Source organism: Lepidochelys kempii, chromosome 4 (assembly GCF_965140265.1).
Source record: "Lepidochelys kempii isolate rLepKem1 chromosome 4, rLepKem1.hap2, whole genome shotgun sequence".
Taxonomy (NCBI): Eukaryota; Metazoa; Chordata; order Testudines; family Cheloniidae; genus Lepidochelys; species Lepidochelys kempii.
Genome location: NC_133259.1, coordinates 124,371,603 through 124,392,419, shown reverse-complemented (window position 1 = coordinate 124,392,419; position 20,817 = coordinate 124,371,603). Strand labels below are relative to the sequence as shown.

General features: G+C 44.3%; 1 protein-coding gene across 2 annotated transcripts; it reads right to left on the bottom strand.

The window, feature by feature from the left end:
- Positions 1 to 231: 231 nt before the first annotated feature.
- TMEM129 (transmembrane protein 129, E3 ubiquitin ligase) lies at positions 232 to 15,680 on the bottom strand. 2 transcript variants are annotated; one of them, XM_073342761.1, is made up of 4 exons: positions 14,890 to 15,677; positions 11,582 to 12,056; positions 4,572 to 4,731; positions 232 to 3,017 (listed from the first exon to the last, which is right to left on the bottom strand). In XM_073342761.1, the coding sequence occupies exons 1-4, from the start codon at positions 15,092 to 15,094 to the stop codon at positions 2,769 to 2,771; spliced, it is 1,089 nt and encodes a 362-aa protein (XP_073198862.1). In that variant the 5' UTR covers positions 15,095 to 15,677; the 3' UTR covers positions 232 to 2,768. The 2 variants fall into 2 exon arrangements, with proteins under 2 accessions (XP_073198862.1, XP_073198863.1); XM_073342762.1 differs by lacking the exons at positions 232 to 3,017; positions 4,572 to 4,731 and adding an exon at positions 8,138 to 9,115 and having other exon boundaries at positions 14,890 to 15,680.
- Between the last annotated feature and the right edge of the window lie 5,137 nt (positions 15,681 to 20,817).

Sequence of the window (20,817 nt, the reverse complement as noted above, 5' to 3'; positions counted from 1 at the left end):
TTAAAAAAATACTCTGCAGTTCTATAGTGCTTTTCATCCAAGGATCTCAAATTCCTTATGAATTAAGCTTCATAACACCTCTCCAGTAAAAGATTATTATTCCAAGTGGGAAAACAGACATAGAAATTGAGTGACTGTCAGTGAGAAAGCCACGGTCAGACTACCCATTTCCCTGCTGCGCCTACTCCATTAAAGACCACACCTCCTTACCATTGTGTTATGCAAACTTGATTAAAATAAATACTAAATTATCTTTATTTGCAAAAATTATTACAGAAGGGAAATGCACGCACCTATCTGAGAGCAGAATTCAGCCCACTAAGACTGTGTAATGTAGGCTGAAAGAATACTGTAAATGTCACTTCAAAATAACCTCCCCACAAACTCATACTCACTTGAGCATGCATCATGTATTTTAAATTATTAGTGTCTTGCTTTTATTTTTTTTCAGACTTAGCACAAGCCTGAAGCTAAGGAATTCAATTGGATTCTGGACAAATAAAAAAAAACAACTGATGTCAGTTAGCAATTTTTTATGAAAGAGATTCAGATCCACATGGCCAGCCTCTGTATCAAGTTTCGATTCCATACGATCTGAAACAGCTGAGATATGAAACCCAGGAAAATCATCATTAATTAATTAATATATAGTATAAAGAGTTGCCAGTATTTCATAGTAAAGAGTGCATGCCTAACAGCATGCTCAAGTGAGTACTTTCCCCAAATACAAGTAATCTGGTAGTTTATATATATAAAAATTAAAACAAAAAAGAGGCCTATTTGTCATTTCTAAGTGTCCTTAAACCCTGTCCACAATACAAGTTTTAACCATATTTGTAACCAGTTCTTGACATGCCTGGCTTGTGTCTACACACCACACAGGCTGTGGCTACACCAAAGTTTAAATGAAATCTCCCACTATTGCAGCTCATTGCTTGTATTATTACTATGCTTGGCAGAACTGACTATTTTTAAAAAAATAATTTTGGCAGATAATATAGAGGTTTATTTTTAAGCATTTGTTTAGATTTGTATTTATTTAAATTTTCATCTTTGCAGGAAATTGTTAGGGGTGGGTGGGGGGTGAGAAGAGGGTGGTGGTGGTCCAGACAATAATTATTTAATGACAGTAGATGTTGAGATGCAAAAAGTTAAAGCTACCTAAATGGCATCCCTGCTTCAGCTCCGCTAAGCCAGCATTGCAACACGCTTTATACACATTGAGGTGGGACTCTAATAAGTTCTCAAGCAGCATTTTTCTCATTTTGCCTATCTATAAATTTCAGTTAGTATTGCCGGAAATATTATTTCATCAGTTTGTGCATGTCTGGTGAAATCAACGTTTCCTGACATTTACCAATAAAAATCTAATTCTTCAAAGCATAATTGTTACCAATGGTGGGAGCTCGAGTGTAGAGTGGCTGCTATAATTTTTTACACTACGCCATCTACTTCTGCTCAAAGTGGTCCTACATGACCTACAGTGATTCAAATGCTGGCAACCACTAGCACCTTGTCTATACTCCCACTGCTACTACCTACCCCTTGTGGAGCTGCATCAGTGGGAGGTTTTAAGGAAAGTGCCAGAGTAGACAAGGCCACACAGTTGACGCACTAGTAATACGGTCTTGTCCGCACCAGGAAAATCTCTCTGCTTTTCTGCACTGGTGCAGCTCCATTGTGGAAGCTGTGGTATAGGAAAGCACCAGCATTTTTACCACTGTGTTGTCTAACCCACACTCTGTCTATACCTGAAATAGCCAGCATGGCGACACGTCCTTATCCAGTCCTGACACCCCATTCATTTGGAAAAGCAGTTGCCGAGGAAAAAGCTACAGGTTTTGACACAGCCGAACATTCTTTTGGATTACTCAGATAATTGAGAGGATTGCTGCTCTCCGTCCAAATATGGATAAGTCATGCTTAACATTAGCATTAGCTGGAGAGTGCTGAGACTCCGAACAGGGAAAAAGTAGCTCTAGCTATAAGATGCTCTACACAGCACCAGCAGCACTTCAGATTAATGAACTAAATTAACCACCCTTTTTGACTGACCTTCCTTGTATACTAAATATATCTGGAAACAAACTATTTTCTATTCTTCTTTGCGCTAAACTCCCTGCAGAAGTTACAGCGTAATTTCCTAGATCTCTATAGTAGTTGATCTGTGGGCCTGTTTTGGTGGAAAGGAAAAACACAACACTGAGACGTCTGTTTTGAGGAAAGCCCACAAAAATTAAAATGGACTTTACAAATGGATTCAAGATGAAGAAAGGTAGGCTGCAATTTGAGCCAACTATCCTTAGCAATAGCAACTTGCTTAGTACATCTTATTATAAAGGAAAATTAGCCCTTAGCTAAAGAATCATTAAACACCCATGCTTAATCCTGTAACTAAAATAGCACTTAAGATATAGCTAGTTTACCAGGATTTCACCTATGATGTAAGGGAAGCAAATGGGCCACTCTTATTGGTTTAAAGTGCATCCAACTGTTTGGAAATGAAAAGCAAACCCCCCCCCAAAACTCAACAATCTAAAATTTTAACTACGATGTTAGTGAATAAAAATGGAGAACACATTTTGAGGAGTGGGAAGAAAAGGAAAAGAAAATGTTGGGTTACCATTTTCAGGGCTTTGAAGAAGAAAACTCCAGAGCTTTTACCTCTTCAGAAGCAGAAGAGCAAGAAACAAATCTAATGGGGCTCGCATCCAACCCTGCTGTGAATACATTCAGATTTCAAAAGGTAAACTGTACCAAGATATTATTCATTGTATTATGCAAACATCTAAAATGCAAAACTTTGCTCGGCAGGTTGGACAAGGCACTTGGCTTGATAGCCAGGTCTCTGGGTGCTGCTGATCCTGCCGGCTGGCAAACCATTTCCCCATGCAAGTCAGGCACCACATAGGACGACAGTAGCATTGCTGGCATTCTCCTTCGTTTGGCTCTTGGCAATTTTTAACAAGCTTGATGTTTGCATTAGTCTGCATACACCCTATACATGGCTCCAGCTCCTATAGAAAGAGAAAAAGGGTAAAAAAGCATAACCGTATAGAAAATTATTGCTCTTCAATAACATTTACAAAGGTACTTGAAATGTAATGTTTGTTATGTAGTCTCCTTCCCCCAAAAGGAAGGAAGATATATTGGGTGAAATCCTAACTCCAATGAAGTTAATGGGTGTTTTTCAAGACGGCCAGGATTTCACCCCCTGGGAGTTTTCCAGCAAATTTTGTATAACTGAAAAGGACAGACTATCTGGGCATTAATCCACAGTTAGTCATGTTGGGTGTGCACCTGCAGCCCCCTTGAGAAGGTGCAGGCTGGAAGAACAGTTTTTAATGGTTTTATTAACAATAATATTTTGCATCGCCACTGGGCTTTCCAGCCCAGACCCTCAAAGCATTTACGTGGTCCAGCAGATAGGGCACTAAACTGGGAGGATTACACCTGAGTTCTGCTCTCAGCTTTTTCAATCATTAGTGTGGCCCTCGGCAAGTCACTTAACCACTCAGTGCCTCACTTTGCTCATCTGTAAAATGGCCTTTATTATACTTACCATACTTTGTACAGCACTTTACTCTATAAATGAAAAGTGCCAAGTACTATTTACAATCAAATTAGCCTCATAATTCCCCTTCAAGATATTATCTACATTTTACAGAGGGGGAAAGCTCAGGCACAGAGGGATTCAGTACATTGGTTAGAGTCACGCAGAAAGTCAGTCTCAAAGCTAGGGAGATATCCTAGATCTCCCAATTCCCATTTCTGTGTTTTAACTCCCAAATCATCACCTCTCTTTTTCAATGTAGACCATTACTTATGGTATCAGTCAGTATCAAACCAAAACCCATAAGCACAAGTACTTTATACCTAAAGATACCACAAGCTAAAAGGACTGAAATAAAGTGATTCTCTCTCAACCCAATAACTGTACAGTTCTGAGCCTGAAGGTTTGTTTCCATTGACACTTGGTCCTTATTATTACCGAAGAAAAGATTCAAAATATTATTTATAATGAAAATAAGATCCAGATTAGGAATCATTTCAATACATTAAAGGATAATAGCCCAGATCAATAAAGATGTTTAGGCACCTAATTTCCATTGATTTCAAAGGACATTGCGTATTTAAAAACCTTTAAGGATCTGGGCCCAGATCTAAAGTAACTTAGCTCTCCAGAAATACAAGATGTAAGGTGTGAGCTAGCTAAGGCAAATTGTCAAGACAGGGTATGCGCATCAATTTCAATTATTAATAGGAGTTGTGACTCTAGCTCTCTAGACAACACATGGAAATGTAACTCCATCATTTCCAAATTCCCCAGGTAAAATCCTAGCGTTGACATTACATTAAAATAAAACTCCTTATTATGATATTTCCCATCCTCCCCCAAACTTAATCCATCAATGGCTTCTCTTGGAGCAAACACCAGAAAAAACAGCCAGGTTTACTTTACTAAATATTTACTGAATTGTAAGATAACCACTACGCAAACACAGTAATCATAGATTTGACTAATCCAGAAACTACAATTATTATAATGTCAAGTGATTAGAAACTCCTACCTGATTGCTGGGAACAGGGTATGTCTGATTAATTTCCACCAGAGATGTAAAGGTTTCCAGAAACAAGTCACTGAGGCTCTGATGGATCACAACGTTAGCTGCATTACGGATCGGAGCATGAAGTTTCTCTCGTAGTTCCCCATACTCTGAGGAGTTCAACCTAAAGAAAGGATGGAACAGAATGTCACCTCATCATCCATTTAAGTAAGAAGAGAAAATTTATCTTGCTTGCTACTTTGAAGCATAACATGAAAGAAGTGAATACCTAGAAAAGTTGTGTAGAGTGGTGCAGTCTGGTATCTAGTCAGAATAAATACACTTTGGGCTTTTTTTTTTTTAATAGGTAGTAAAAGGAAAAACTTTATTTTCCTTTTCCACAGGTCAAGACAAACCCTGAAACCCTAAACTCGTTCACTCTTTTTTTAATTGTTGTGGTTGGTTCATGCGGGACCATATTTTCAAAACTGGCTTCTCGTCTTGAGTGCCTAACTTGAGACACCTTTGGCTTGTTTCTTCAGAGATGCTGTGCACCAACACTGCCACTGATTTCAGATGGAGTTGCAGGTGTATGACACCTTGGAAAATCATGGCCAAGTTCAGTCAAGCTGGGGTTCCAAAAATTGGGACACCACAACCCTGAAGCCACTTCTGAAAATGTTGGTCTTAAGCATGCATGAAAGGGGTTAGTCTGACAATACTGAAGGGTGAAGCCATCCCTTTAACTACAGGGCAGATATAACCTGGATAGTGTGTGCTTTTCACACTGGCCATTATCATGCCTCAACCAGACCGAGATGCACGGCTACTAGGGCCAAGAGTGTAGTTTGGACTTCATGCCCATTCAAGTCCTTGGCTTCTTTGCCAAGACTGCCAATAGGGGCCATACAAGAGATGAATTAAAATATTACATAAAACCAAAATAAACCTTGTTCATCAGTAAGTGGAAACCAACTTACTGAGTCTCTGCAGGATTTACATATGTTACCTTGTCCAGTCCCTCCCCCGCCCCATTTGCACTCACTCATTTACATCACGTCTAAATTCTAGTTTGTAAGCTCTCTGGGGCAGATATCAGTTTAGTTATTGCTCCTTTCAGGCACATATCACATAGCTAGGTGCAATATAAATAAATAAATTAGGGCTGTCGATTAACTGCAGTTAATTCACGCGATTAACTAAAAAAAGAATCGTGATTAATCGCAGTTTTACTCGCACCGTTAAACAATAGAATACCAATTGAAATGTATTAAATATTTTGGACGTTTTCCTACATTTTCATACATATTGTGTTCTGTGTTGATTGAAAACAAAGTGTATATTATTTTAAAAATAATAAAAGAAATAGTATTTTTCAATTCACCTCATACAAGTACTGTAGTGCAAGCTCTTTGTCATGAAAGTGCAACTTAAAAATGTAGATTTTTGTTACATAACTGCACTCAAAAACAAAAAACAATGTAAAATTTCAGAGCCTACAAATCCACTCAGTCCTACTTCTTGTTCAGCCAATTGCTAAGACAAACAAGTTTGTTTACATTTACAGGAGATAATGCTGCCCTCTTCTTATTTACAATGTCACCAGAAAGTGAGAACAGGCATTTGCATGGCACTTTTGTAGCCAGCATTGCAAGGTATTTATGTGCCAGATATGTTAAACATGCCCCTTCATACTTCGGCCACCATTCCAGAGCACACGCTTCCATACTGATGATGCTCATTAAAAAAATAATGCGTTAATTAAATTTGTGACTGAACTCCTTGGGGGAGAATTGTATGTCCCCTGCTCTGTTTTACCTGCATTCTGCCATATATTTCATGTTATAGCAGTCTCGGATGACGACCTAGCACATGTTGTTCATGTTCAGAACACTTTCACTGCAGATCTGACAAAACGCAAAGAAGGTACCAATGTCAGATTTCTAAAAATAGCTACAGCACTCGACCCAAGGTTTAAGAATCTGAAGTACCTTCCAAATTCTGAGAGCGACGAGGTGTGGAACGTGCTTTCAGAAATCTTAAAACGCCACTCCGATGTGGAAACTACAGAACTTGAACCACCAAAAAAGAAAATCAACCTTCTGCTGGTTGCATCTGATTCAAATAATGAAAATGAATATGCGTCAGGCTGCACTGTTTTGGATTGTTATCAAGCAGAACCTGTCATCAACATGGACCCATATCACCTGGAATGGTGGTTGAAGCATGCGCATCTGGCACGTAAATATCTTGCGACACCGGCTACAACAGTGCCATGGGAATGCCTGTTCTCACTTTCGGATGACATTGTAAACAAGAAGCAGGCAGTATTATCTCCTGCAAATTTATACAAATGTGTTTGTCTGAGTGATTGGCTGAACAAGAAGTAGGACTGAGTGGCCTTGCAAGCTCTAAAATTTTACATTGTTTTATTTTTGAATGCTTTTTTTTGCACATTTGTAAGTTCAACTTTAATGGTAAAGAGATTGCACTACAGTACTTGTATTGGGTGAATTGAAAAATACTATTTCTTTTGTTTTTTACAGTGCAAATACTTGTAATAAAAAATAAATATAAAGTGAGCACTGTACACTTTGTATTCTGTGTTGTAATTGAAATCAATATATTTGAAAATATGGAAAACACCCATAAATATTTAAATAAATGGTATTGTTATTAGCAGTTCAATTATTAATTGCGATTACTTCTTTTAATCGCTTGACAGCCCTAAAATAAATAAATAAAGTGTGTTAATAGTGCCAACCATTGTACTGCTTTGTATGTAGCATTATGGGTAACACAACTGAGATTTCATGTTTCACATAGGCTATACCTACAACCATTAGATGGTAACAACTCTGTGTCACTATTGTCCAGCAACATTGATCGGGTCCACATTAGGTTATTTTTGCTAAAGTTTCCCACTCTTGCTACCACCAGTTCAGCGCCGGAGGTGGTAGCCACAGTGGCAATGCTAGTTAAGATACGGCTCCTGGTGGCCCCCATTGTTTTAAGCACTGCTCAGCACAGGTCACCACAACATGGGGCATAAAACCTGTTGCAGAGGGTAACTTGTCTATAGTAGGGCTCTCATATGTGCTATCACTGGTGGAACTGAACCTGCGGCAGCAAAAGTGAGAAACTGTAGCAAAAATGTCCTAATATAGACAAGGCCATAGAGGTAAAGGCTCTTCATCCTATTGCTAATTCTCTGAGCTACCCATGTTCTTTAACTGTGATTTTCCTTTCTAAACCTGCTCTTCCCCCATTTTGAAGCAGCACAGGGATACAGCAATTTTGCTTTAAATAGTGATGGCACACAGGAAAATCAGGATGTGAAAGGCAATTACTGCTGGGTCTTTCTAGGAAACAGAAGCCTCTAACACAAACCCCCTACATTGGGAGAGTAATTTCAGGAGCATGATAAGATCTTATTTGGCAAGTTCCAGAGTAGCAGCCGTGTTAGTCTATATTCGCAAAAAGAAAAGGAGGACTTGTGGGACCTTAGAGACTAACCAATTTATTTGAGCATAAGCTTTCGTGAGCTACAGCTCACTTCTGTAGCTCACGAAAGCTCATGCTCAAATAAATTGGTTAGTCTCTAAGGTGCCACAAGTCCTCCTTTTCTATTTTTGGCAAGTGCAGTTTGCAGGGACACAACTAGCTGTTTGGTTCTGTCACAGCCAGAACTGATAAAGAATACTCATCCATTACTGGAAAGAAATCTTTCAAGGCTAAGGCTAAGCTGATTTAACAGATCAAACTCTTGTCTACAGCCATATACTGTAGTCTCTAGTACTCAGCTTTTCAGCCTTTACAAGTTAAGCTTTCACACTGATCATATGTATCTGAAAACAACACATCTTGTTTTGACTACATCTTAACTTCAGTAGACTGAGAATTATTTTGATAGGTAATTTAACCTACGATAAGGTAAAATTAATCCTGCCCCAGCAGAGGGGGCTGGACTAACGGAGCCCTACAGTTCTATTATATTTTAACGTAGGGCTGCAATCACACTGAATATTACTCTGTTCAAGTTACAATATGTAGGAGTCTGCAAAAAATAAAAAAGGAAAAGGAACAGTTCAGGAGGACTGCACCTAGGAGATACTTTAAAAGAGACATTCCTGGGATAACATACATATTTGTAATGTGTGTCACCACTGCCCATGGCTGAATGGAATCACATCTGCTCAAGTGTTTGTGATGCTATCTTCTGGTGGCTGCAGACTACAGAGTGGTTAAATGCCCTAACCCCCAATGTTTTCGGAAAGCTCAGTGGGAGAATCAGCTGCACCTGGGAGAAGTCTGAGAAGGGTTTAATGGGCAGGAAGTGAAGTGAACTGGAGTACTGGAGAGCGGAGTACTGGAGAGCAAACTAGTGGTGCACAGAGCTTCAGCAGCACACAGGTGCAGGAAGCCTTGCAGTGGTTGGAGAAGCACAAAAGGTGGGATACTAGGAGCAGAAAGGGAAGCCCAAGTGTTGTTTAGAACCGCTGGCCAGCTGCAAGATGGTAGAAACTGGAGCTGGGCGTGAGGGTCAACGGAGAGATGTGTAAGAGAAACTGAAAAAAAAAATCACCTGTATGAGAAAGGCATGATACAGCCCTTTGGAGAGCTACTCCAGTACACTACTAAATGAAGAATTATAGCTAAAGGTAATATTGCTGATAGCAAGTAGAGGTATTCTTTCAGTGCAAATGGTCGAGGCCTGTGTGTTCAGGGCAGAAGGTCCTAGGTTCTCATGTTGAACGTGTGTGATATATGGGGCCTTGTTCACACAAGTCAATTTTTACAAAAACTTTCCACTGTTGCTAACAATGGTGCAACTCAGCCTGTGGGTATGTACCTATACTGCACACAGGGGGAAGGGGAAATGTTGACATATGTCCTATTATGACTTAGTTATGTTACATCTACATTATACCTATGGAGATTTGCTATTTCTGCATTTTCTTATTACAAGAACTTTCTGACTTTATAAAAAATATTCTTGGTACTAGTTTATTTAGCAAAAGGAAGGCCCTGATATTTCTTTGGAAAAAATTACCAAGGTAAGTGTCTGATTCTTAACAGTGGATGTGACTTTACTATTGCCTCATTAAAACACAATTGAAATAATCAGCTAATGAATAATCTTTATGTCACCACCTTCAAAGCCCTACACACATTTGACCCTCCCTACTTATACCTTTGTCAAGGATTGCACTGGGCTCCTCCCTTCCCCCCACAATCTCCACAGTTCTGCAAATGTTCCAGCTCTGTCAGTTTTTCACAATCACCCTTGTGCCTTCTTCCATGCTTCCTATGACCTCCCTGAGCTACCCTGCAAGGGTCCTGCCTGGTCCACTTTTAAATCTCTCTTAGATACACCTCTGTCATGCAGTAAGTCAAGTTGATTTGTATATAGGTTGTCCATTACTGTGGCCTTTTCCTTAAACTCTTTCTACTTAACCGTCCTTATACTAAGCTCCTAGAAGTAGGGACCATCTGTTTTCAGTGTCTGGCAGATGCCACTGTAAATAAATAACACACTGAAATTGATGGATTAGTATCTTAGATCAGGCCTGAATATATCTGCTATTCTAGTTTAGACTTCAGAGCCCTCTGACACTTACGATTTAATCTGTCAGTCATATCCACAGGCTGTCCCACAGACTAGAAACTTACAGATTCAGCCATGTAAATGGACACTGTCAGCTACCTTTTCAAATATATAGTTTTAAATATCCTTTTAGAAGCATGAATAAAAACAAACTACAGGGCGTTGTTTGTTTACTCCTTTGTGAGACAGCATTACTAAGGATGTCAGCATCACTAAAAATAGCCTTTGTTAACTACATTTTGCTGCAGAACTGTAGATTTATCTAGCTCCTACATAAACAGTGACTTGAAAAACAAAAACAGCAATTGAGAGGAACACAGAAAACAGAAAATAGGCATTTAAAATCCAGAGAACATTCACTAAGAACATAAGAATGGCCATACTGGGTCAGACCAATGGTCCATCTAGCCCAGAATCCTGTCTTCCGACAGTGGCCAATGCCAGGTACCCCAGAGGGAATGAACAGATCAGATAGTCATCAAGTGATCCATCCCCTGCCCCCTTTCCCAGCTTTTGGCAAACAGAGGCTAGGGACACCATCCCTGTCCATCCTGGCTAACAGCCATTGATGGACTTATCCTCCATGAACTTCTCTAGTTCTGTTTTGAACCGTTAGTGTCTTGGCCTTCACAGCATCTTCTGGCTAGGAGTTCCACAGGTTGACTGCGTGTTATGTGAAGAAATACTTCCTTTTGTTTTAAACCTGCTGTCTATTGATTTCATTTGGTGACCCATAGTTCTTGTGTTATGAGGAGTAAATAACACTTCCTTATTTACTTCACACCAGTTATGATTTTATAGACTTCCATTACATCCCCCATTAGTCATTTCTTTTCCAAGCTGAAAAGTCCCAGTCTTATTATTCTCTCCTTATATGGAAACTAGCAGGATTTTAAATTTAAATAAGGTGAAATTTGGGGCCAAAGCTACTTGTCCACTTCTCTTTAAAATTAGGTTTGTTTGCAATAGGTCACTGTGAAAACACAACCACAGCTTGTAAAGGTACGTATGTCTCAAAGGAAGATGGAAATCATGGTCAATTTTGCTAGAGTCATTGATTTTTATCACAATTTTGACGGGAGATTTTCCCTTGTTCCCTCTTCTCCCCCATCCCTCACCCATAGCTCTTCTAAGTGGCTTCGCTCTCCCTCTTTAACCTGCTCTGGGAATGAGTAACTTGTTCCTCTGACTGTCCAATATGCCTTCATTGCCTTACAGAGTAGCAATCTCCCTGAATAGCATTTTTCCCTGCACTTTACAGGGCTACACACAACTTTCTCTGTTGGCGGCGAAGGGGAGGTGTCAACACCCTAAAAGTTTTGGGATCTGTCACAGCAGCAGCAGATATGACACATGCGCTTCCCTATCCATCATCAAATGGCATATACTATACACGGCATAACACTGCAAGGTTAATTTGTTTTACCGGATATCAAAAGCTTTCACATAGGGATTAATACTGGCAACACGGATGGTGAGGAACTGCACAGGCATGTTTGAATCAGGTGATAGTTCGTGTTGTCTGGAATCTGTCACTGTCAGATGAATGTCCTGCTGTTGGGCAACATGTAAACTGTAAGTGGTCACTTTAATCACCCAGGTGTCCGTAACAATCACCCTTGCTCCTGGTGCTCCAGTAGCAAACTTGTCAATCCTCCTGAATTCTGTATTGATGGAAGAAGCCACTGCCCGCCAACCAGACTGTGGAAGAGCATGAAAGGCAAGTGTCCGAGCTAAAGGATGGTTATCCCAGCCATTCCGTGACCAGTAATATGCCAGGATGCCAGTGACTGTTGGAGCAAGAACAGCCAGCAAGAAGAATATTTCCCAGCCTTCTGAGGCCTGGTAAAAATAGAAAAGCTGCTTCTCTGGTGCTGCAAAGCACATGCCAATGTAATAACCTGCAAAGAAAGATATTTACTTTCAGAAGACAATAGAATATATTCACACCAATTGATCTTATAGTTCATCTGGCGGGTGTGCTCAACTCTGGGTGACTTTTTTTTTTTAGGGTGGTGACTTCAATTTCAACTTTCCTAGCCTGAGTCTTTAGAAGGCATTTATTTTTACACAAGTTATACAGTTAGTAAAGGGAGGTCATTACAGTTTGCTGAGTAAACAAACCCATATCCCTATATAACATATAGTCAAACATAGCCAACTGAGAGTTACCGAGAATAAAAGTAAAGTGGTATGTATATAATATGCAGGTCCCAGAGATGGAATTAACCCCATTATTTAAAGTTTGACAGTTTGGGGTTTTTTTTAAACTTTATAATAAATGGCACTGCACTACCACCCTGAACTGCCTTTCTGTGCTTGCTTCCTTCCCTCTCTGGGGTTAGTTAATCCTGCCAGAGTAGGTCTTCTGATGACAACAACAGACAGAGAGAGTTTCTCGGACAGTGGTGCTGATTGGTTCAGTTTCACAATTCACATGCAGATGTAATTTCATACCTGTGAGTTACAAGATTTCTCCTCCCAAAATGGATTACTTTGTTTAACACTACAGCTCAAGTATTATTTATGTTCACTTACACTGCTTTATTAGAGTGGTGTAGAGACACAGGGCACCATGGTTGGGGTGAATGCAAGACTGTCTTTATTTTCTGTTTACACAGAATTTTACCTCCCTACAACATGCTCCCTAGGGGCCACCCTCAATAGCGGCTCTAAGCGTTCACATCTAATGCCCCAAGCAGAACCTCGCTATTTGCACCATTTTCTGGGAAACCCATTATTGATTACTTCATAATTTGCAGAATCTGACAATCAGTTAGTTAAAAGGTGCTATATCTTACAGTATTTTTTCACTGACATGTAGTTTTGTTTTATTTATAATATTCTGTAATGTCTGAGTAAATATTCTAATAGTGAATTTTTGTAAAACAATGAATTCTTAGTAATACCAGATCTCACTAGAGCTGATATTAGATCTCCACTCATAGGCAGGGCAAGACCATTGTTATTTTGGTGCAAATTAATGAGGCTCTGATGCATATGAAGGAGCTGCTTCACCTCACAAGTACTTCAGATGTGTTTGTGGATTTGCAAAAGAGACAGAAGCATGTAAAGACACTGAAGCCATGGACAATCCCTCAACCTTCAAGATCTAGGTCTTGCCTTCCTTCAGCTCACACAGCCACACCCACGTCAAGGGGACACAATAGAGCGCATTTTTCAAACTCAGTGCAGACAAGGCTACATTCAGTAAAGAAGTGGGGATGCAAATCACAGCAAGTGAAAGAGATGAGAAGGGGAAACCACACTGTCAGAAGACTGACTAAATGATGACAGACCAGGGTCCAGGCTTTCTGCACAGTCACTGCTAACTGAAGGTGCAACGGGACAGTCTGACAGCAGAGACTGTACAAATACCTATTTTAATTTGCTGTCACCTTCTTCCTCCTTCTCCATCCCCTCAGTTCTTACCACACGACCTAGGTATTATCCCCCCACCCCCTTCACCACAGCTCCCTGGCCATTTCCCTCCATCCCCTCTCCTCAAGCTATACTCCCCCATTCTCCATAGTTCCTTGATCTCATCCAACCCCCTAACCGTTCTCCTGCCTGACCATTCTCCCACCCTTCCCTACAGCCCCCTCGCTATCCTTTCCCACTCCCTTTCCTTCCTCCCCCTTGCTACTCTCCCCCAGCACTTTCCCCCTCCTTCCACCAACCCCTCGCCCGCTACTCTTCCCCACCATCATCCCGTTCCTCCCCCCCCCGGCCACTCTGCCCACAGCCCCCCCCAGCCACTCTGGCCCCAGTCCTTCCCCACAGCCCCCCTCCCCCCCCCGGCCACTCTGGCCCCAGCCCTTCCCCACAGCCCCCCTTCCCCCCCCCGGCCACTCTGGCCCCAGCCCTTCTTCCCCCCCCCCCGGCCACTCTGGCCCCAGCCCTTCCCCACAGCCCCCCTTCCCCCCCCGGCCACTCTGGCCCCAGCCCTTCCCCACAGCCCCCCTTCCCCCCCCCCGGCCACTCTGGCCCCAGCCCTTCCCCACAGCCCTCCTTCCCCCCCCCCGCCACTCTGGCCCCAGCCCTTCCCCACAGCCCCCCTTCCCCCCCCCCCCCGGCCACTCTGGCCCCAGCCCTTCCCCACAGCCCCCCTTCCCCCCCCCGGCCACTCTGGCCCCAGCCCTTCCCCACAGCCCCCCTCCCCCCCCCCGGCCACTCTGGCCCCAGCCCTTCCCCACAGCTCCCCCCCCCGCCACTCTGGCCCCAGCCCTTCCCCACAGCTCCCCCCCCCGGCCACTCTGGCCCCAGCCCTTCCCCACAGCCCCCCCCCCCCCCGGCCACTCTGGCCCCAGCCCTTCCCCACAGCCCCCCTTCCCCCCCCCGCCACTCTGGCCCCAGCCCTTCCCCACAGCCCTCCTTCCCCCCCCCCGGCCACTCTGGCCCCAGCCCTTCCCCACAGCCCCCCCCCCCCCGGCCACTCTGGCCCCAGCCCTTCCCCACAGCCCCCCCCCCCCCGCCACTCTGGCCCCAGCCCTTCCCCACAGCCCCCCCCCCCCCCGCCACTCTGGCCCCAGCCCTTCCCCACAGCCCCCCCCCCCCGGCCACTCTGGCCCCAGCCCTTCCCCACAGCCCCCCCCCCCCCCGGCCACTCTGGCCCCAGCCCTTCCCCACAGCCCCCCTTCCCCCCCCCCGGCCACTCTGCCCACAGCCCCCCTTCGCCCCCGCCTCAGCTGCTTCCCCCAGCCCCGCTCCCTCCGTGCCCCAGGCCCCGCTCACCGAGCGGCAGCAGGCCGTGGGCCAGCATGGTGCCGGTGCTCCTCCGCAGGTGGTAGTGGACGAAGGCCGCGTCCTCGCTGCCCAGCCAGCCGGCCAGCAGGTTCTGCACGGTGAGCCCGGCCGAGCGGAACTCGTTGGGGGTGAACACGAAGCAGACGGCGAACACCAGGTAGGCCAGCGTGAAGGTCACGGCGGGGCTGTCCATGGCCCGCTCCGCTCCAGAGGCGGCTCCGAGTCCGCCTGTGCCCGCCCGGCCCGGCCCGGCCCGGCCGCCGCGCAGGGCCCTGGGAGAGGAAGTTGTGCGGCGGGACAGAAAGCGGCGATCCCCGGCGCGGCCTCCGCCCAGCGGGAGACCAGCCCCCAGCGGAGCCGGCTCGGGACCCTCCTGCGAGCGGGGGCGCTACAGCGGGCTGCAGGGCACGGAGAGGCCCCGGGGGCGTGTGTGCCTGGCCCCGGGCCGCGAGCAGCCTTCCCGGCCCGCCGCCGACTCCCGCTCGGCTTTCGGGTGCAACTCTCCGGTTCCCAGCCCCTGTGACGCGAGCCCTGAGCACGTAACCGACTCCGGAGCGAGGTATCCGAAGTCCTCCCACAAGCAGCGGGCTGCTGGGCTTTGAGGTCCAAAAAACTTCATGACAGTCGGTCCCTCGGTTTTTCACAAAGAGCCGTGGCCATTTCACACAAGGGGCCTGACCTGCGTGCCCCGGTTACTACCCGGGCTGTTGTAATTCCCTGCTAGCCTGCGGCCTGTGGCTGAGTCAGTGCCTCTACTGAGAAGCCCGCAGCCTGAGCTCTGCTCCCAGGGGCTAGACAAGGGACTGACCTCAGGGGATCGATCCTGATACGGATTCCCCTGGGCTTGGTCAAGTTACACAAACCGGCATTTTCCAACTTGGGCACCTAACTTTAGGCAACCAAATCTAGAGATGCTAACCATTGCTAGTATTATACCAATAAAGTAAAAACCAGCAGGATCTTCTTAAAGGGGAAAAGGCAAAATGCCACATTTATTGTGAATACAGAAAGAATCATAGTCAGCAGTTAGTTATAGCTATAACATTCCATTCAATCTCATATTTAGTCACACATTCATTCATACACACTCTCACAGGTTCTGCAAGGTTGTTATCCTAGTTACCAGCCTTAGAGTTGCTCATGCCGAGCCACTGGCCAGGTGGCCTGGACATGAGGAGGGAGCAGGGCCTTGTCAGATGCTCATCTGATGCTCCTGGAAGTTGGTTTGCAGAATCAGACCCCAAAGTTCTCACTTTCTAGAGTCCATTTTTTGTAGGAATTCCTTCCTATACCAGTCTATGGGAATTGCTTCATAATGCTGTTGCTGAATCAATCAGTAGATGTCACAATCCTGAGGGCTCTGTGCTGCCAGATGTTATCTTGTTCTTTGGTTCTCCCATTCTTGAGGCTGTTGGGTGGATTCCAGTCTGCCCTCCCGGCTTATGCTTAAATAAATTTGTTAGTCTCTAAGGTGCCACAAGGACTCCTTGTTGTTTTTGCTGATACAGACTAACACAGCTACCACTCTGAAACCTTTACAGAACAGTGTTCAGAGTAGCAGACGTGTTACTCTGTATCCGCAAAAAGAAAAGGAGGACTTGTGGCACCTTAGAGACTAACAAATTTATTTGAGCATAAGCTTTCGTGAGCTACAGCTCACTTCAGCGGATGCATTTAGTGGAAAATACAGTGGGGAGATCTATTTACACAGAGAACATGAAACAATGGGTGTTACCATACACACTGTAACGAGAGTGATCAGGTAAGATGAGCTATTACCAGCCGGAGAGTGGGGGGGGGGCGGGGAGAGGGAGAGCCTTTTGTAGTGATAATCAAGGTGGGCCATTTCCAGCAGTTGACAAGAAGTCTGAGGAACAGCGGGGCGGGGGGAGGGCAGGGAATAAACATGGGGAAATAGTTTTACTTTGTGTAACGACCCATCCACTCCCAGTCTTTATTCAAGCCTCAGTCATGCTGAAACTGTGGAAAAGCAGCATCACTTGCCCCATAACCTCAGCCGTGCAGAACACAATGCCATCCACAGCCTCAGAAACAACTCTGAGATCCTAATCAAAAACGCTGACAAAGGAGGAGCTATCGTCATCATGAATAGGTCGGAATATGAACTAGAGGCTGCTAGGCAGCTCTCCAACACCACTTTCTACAAGCCATTACCCTCTGATCCCACTGAGGGTTACCAAAAGAAGCTACAGCATTTGCTCAAGAAACTCCCTGAAAAAGCACAAGAACAAATCCGCACAGACACACCCCTGGAACTCCGACCAGGGGTATTCTATCTGCTACCCAAGATCCATAAACCTGGAAATCCTGGATGCCCCATCATCTCAGGAATTGCCACCCTGACAGCAGGATTGTCTGGCTATGTAGACTCCCTCCTCAGGCCCTACGCTACCAGCAGTCACAGCTATTTTCGAGACACCACTGACTTCCTGAGGAAACTACAATCCATCGGTGATCTTCCTGAAAACACCATCCTAGCCACTATCGATGTAGAAGCCCTCTACACCAACATTCCACACAAAGATGGACTACAAGCCATCAGGAACAGTATCACTGATAATGTCACGACAAACCTGGTGGCTGAACTTTGTAACTTTGTCCTCACCCATAACTATTTCACATTTGGGGACTATATATACCTTCAAATCAGCGGCACTGCCATGGGTACCCACATGGCGCCACAGTATGCCAACATTTTTATGGTTGACTTAGAACAATGCTTCCTCAGCTCTCGTCCCCTAATGTCCCTACTCTACTTGCGCTACATTGATGACATCTTCATCATCTGGACCCATGGAAAAGAAGCCCTTGAGGAATTCCACCATGATTTCAACAATTTCCATCCCACCATCAACCTCAGCCTGGACCAGTCCACACAAGAAATCCACTTCCTGGACACTACAGTGCTAATAAACGATGGTCACATAAACACCACCCTATACCGGAAACCTACTGACCGCTATTCCTACCTACATGCCTCCAGCTTTCATCCAGAATACACCACACGATCAGTTGTCTACAGCCAAGCTCTACGATACAACCGCATTTGCTCCAACCCCTCAGACAGAGACAAACACCTACAAGATCTCTGTCAAGCGTTCTTACAACTACAGTACCCACCTGCTGAAGTGAAGAAACAGATTGACAGAGCCAGAAGAGTACCCAGAAGTCACCTACTACAGGACAGGCGCAACAAAGAAAATAACAGAATGCCACTAGCCATCACCTTTAGCCCCCAACTAAAACCTCTCCAATGCATCATCAAGGATCTACAACCTATCCTGAAGGACGACCCATCACTCTCACAGATCTTGGGAGACAGGCCAGTCCTTGCTTACAGACAGCCCCCCAACCTGATTACTCACCAGCAACCACACACCACACAACAAAAACACTAACCCAGGAACCTATCCTTGCAACAAAGCCCGTTGCCAACTGTGTCCACATATCTATTCAGGGGTCACCATCATAGGGCCTAATCACATCAGCCACACTATCAGAGGCTCGTTCACCTGCACATCTACCAATGTGATATATGGCATCATGTGCCAGCAATGCCCCTCTGCCATGTACATTGGTCAAACTGGACAGTCTCTACGTAAAAGAATAAATGGACACAAATCAGACGTCAAGAATTATAACATTCAAAACCAGTCGGAGAACACTTCAATCTCTTTGGTAACTCCATTACAGACCTAAAAGTGGCAATTCTTCAACAAATGGAATTAATTTGCAAACTGGATATAATTAACTTTGGCTTGAATAAAAACTGGGAGTGGATTGGTCATTACACAAAGTAAAACTATTTTCCCATGTTTATTCTCTGCCACTTCCTCAGACGTTCTTGTCAACTGCTGGAAATGGCCTACCTTGATTATCACTACAAAAGGTTCCCCCTCCTTCCCCCACTCTCCTGCTGGTAATAGCTCATCTTACCTGATCACTCTTGTTACAGTGTTTGGTAACACCCATTGTTTCATGTTCTCTGTGTATATAAATCTCCCCACTGTATTTTCCACTGAATGCATCCAATGAAGTGAGCTGTAGCTCACGAAAGCTTATGCTCAAATAAATTTGTTAGTCTCTATGGTGCCACAAGTCCTCCTTTTCTCTTTACAGAACAGAGCCGCAGGTGTGGAGCTCAGCCTTCTATAGGCCTCTTCACTTCTGACTGTTAAATAGAGACCTGATCCTGCACTGAATTCTGCATGGGCAGACTCTTATGCCTGTCTGAGGTCAATGGTGCTTCATCAAGTGCAGAAGTCCACCTGTGAAGAGCTCATTCCAGAATTGAGGTCTAGGTGTTTTCATAGCTTCCACCAATGCACCATATAAAAATCCAGTTGAGGCTTCAAATTCAGAGCCTTGCCTTGTAATTTCATCCCATATCCTTATGTGGCCTTGTGATCACTAGGCTTAATTTTTGTAAAATTTCCCCTTTGCAGAGTGGTTTATGGCATAAACACAGAGAAGTTAGATAAACAAGTAAAGTTATCTTGCTAGAAGTTTGCAACTTAACACTACTTTATTTCTTAGAATTCAGAATGATAACACACAAGAACGAAAGAGAGACAAAGCTGTTCCCTAAGACAGAGAGGCACAACTCACCTTCCCCTTGTTCTTTTCAGACTGACTATGGTACTGCTCCCCATCCCAGATGACTAAGGTACCTAGCCTGCAAGTGGACCTGGAACTTCCTCCCTCCACACACACTCTTAAAGTGATAGCTTGCATGTCCAGATTATTCACACAAGTAAGGGTTATTCATAAGAACAGTCCTATTGGGTCAGACCAATGGTCCATCTAGCCCAGGATCCTTTCTTCTGACAGTGGCCAGCACCAGATGCTTCAGAGGGAATGAACAGAACAGCGCAGTTTTGAGTCCAGTCCCATCTTCTCGCAGTTGGTGCTTTAGGGATACCCGGAGCATGGGGTTGCCTCCCTGACCATCTTGGCTAATTGCCATTGATGGACCTATGCTCCATGAATTTATCTAATGCTTTTTTGAACCCACTTACTTTTGGCTTTCACAACATCCTATGGCATTGAGGGTCACAGGTTGACTGTGAGATTCATGTGAGTAAGAATTGCAGGATTGGGCCTTATGTTAGTCATTTCAAAAGTATTTTATTCAGTTATTTCCAGAGCAATGTTTTATGTCATTGTTGTTAACATTTACATTTTTCAGAATTAAATAAGTTTTTTGTAGCATTGGCTTGGTGTTTTATAAATACCAGAGGTCCTTATCCTGCAAAAGGGACCCACTTGTGCAGACCCCTTGCTCACACAAAGTCCTATGCATGTCCAGGGACTGAATCCCTGGTTGATGCAGGTGCAGTGATCCACCTACAACTTATTATGGCATTTGTGCCCATGTGAGCATAAGAATCCTTGCAGCATTGGGACTTGAAATAGATAATTTCAGTATTTATATTGCAGTAAGATTTTAAAATAATATTTGTGTAGGATTAAAGTAATTATTTGCCCAAGTTAAATTTTGTTTGTAATACAGACAGTTGTGGGGCTGTTTCAGTGACCTATGCTCTTTATTAGTAAATATACAGCATGTTTCTTGTAGGAAACATTTATTTGAAGCAGAATATATTTAGGTCTCTCATTAGCTTTCCTGAGCTCACAAACATCAGCCCCTGAAGCCAGTGGGGAGAATTTGGTGCTTAGCCAGCGGGAGCGAGATGAAAAGATTCTCGTGTTCCACCCTCATCCCTAGAAAACTACATTTCCCAGCATGCCGCACGCACCATCGCTTAGTTCTGGGGAGCTTTTATCGGCTGGGTGCCCCTCCTCCAGCCCCCTCTCTGATTGGTCTGTTCATACCGAGGTCACCTCTGACTTGATTGGCTCCTGGCCTGTCATTGGCAGAGTCGAGCTAACGTT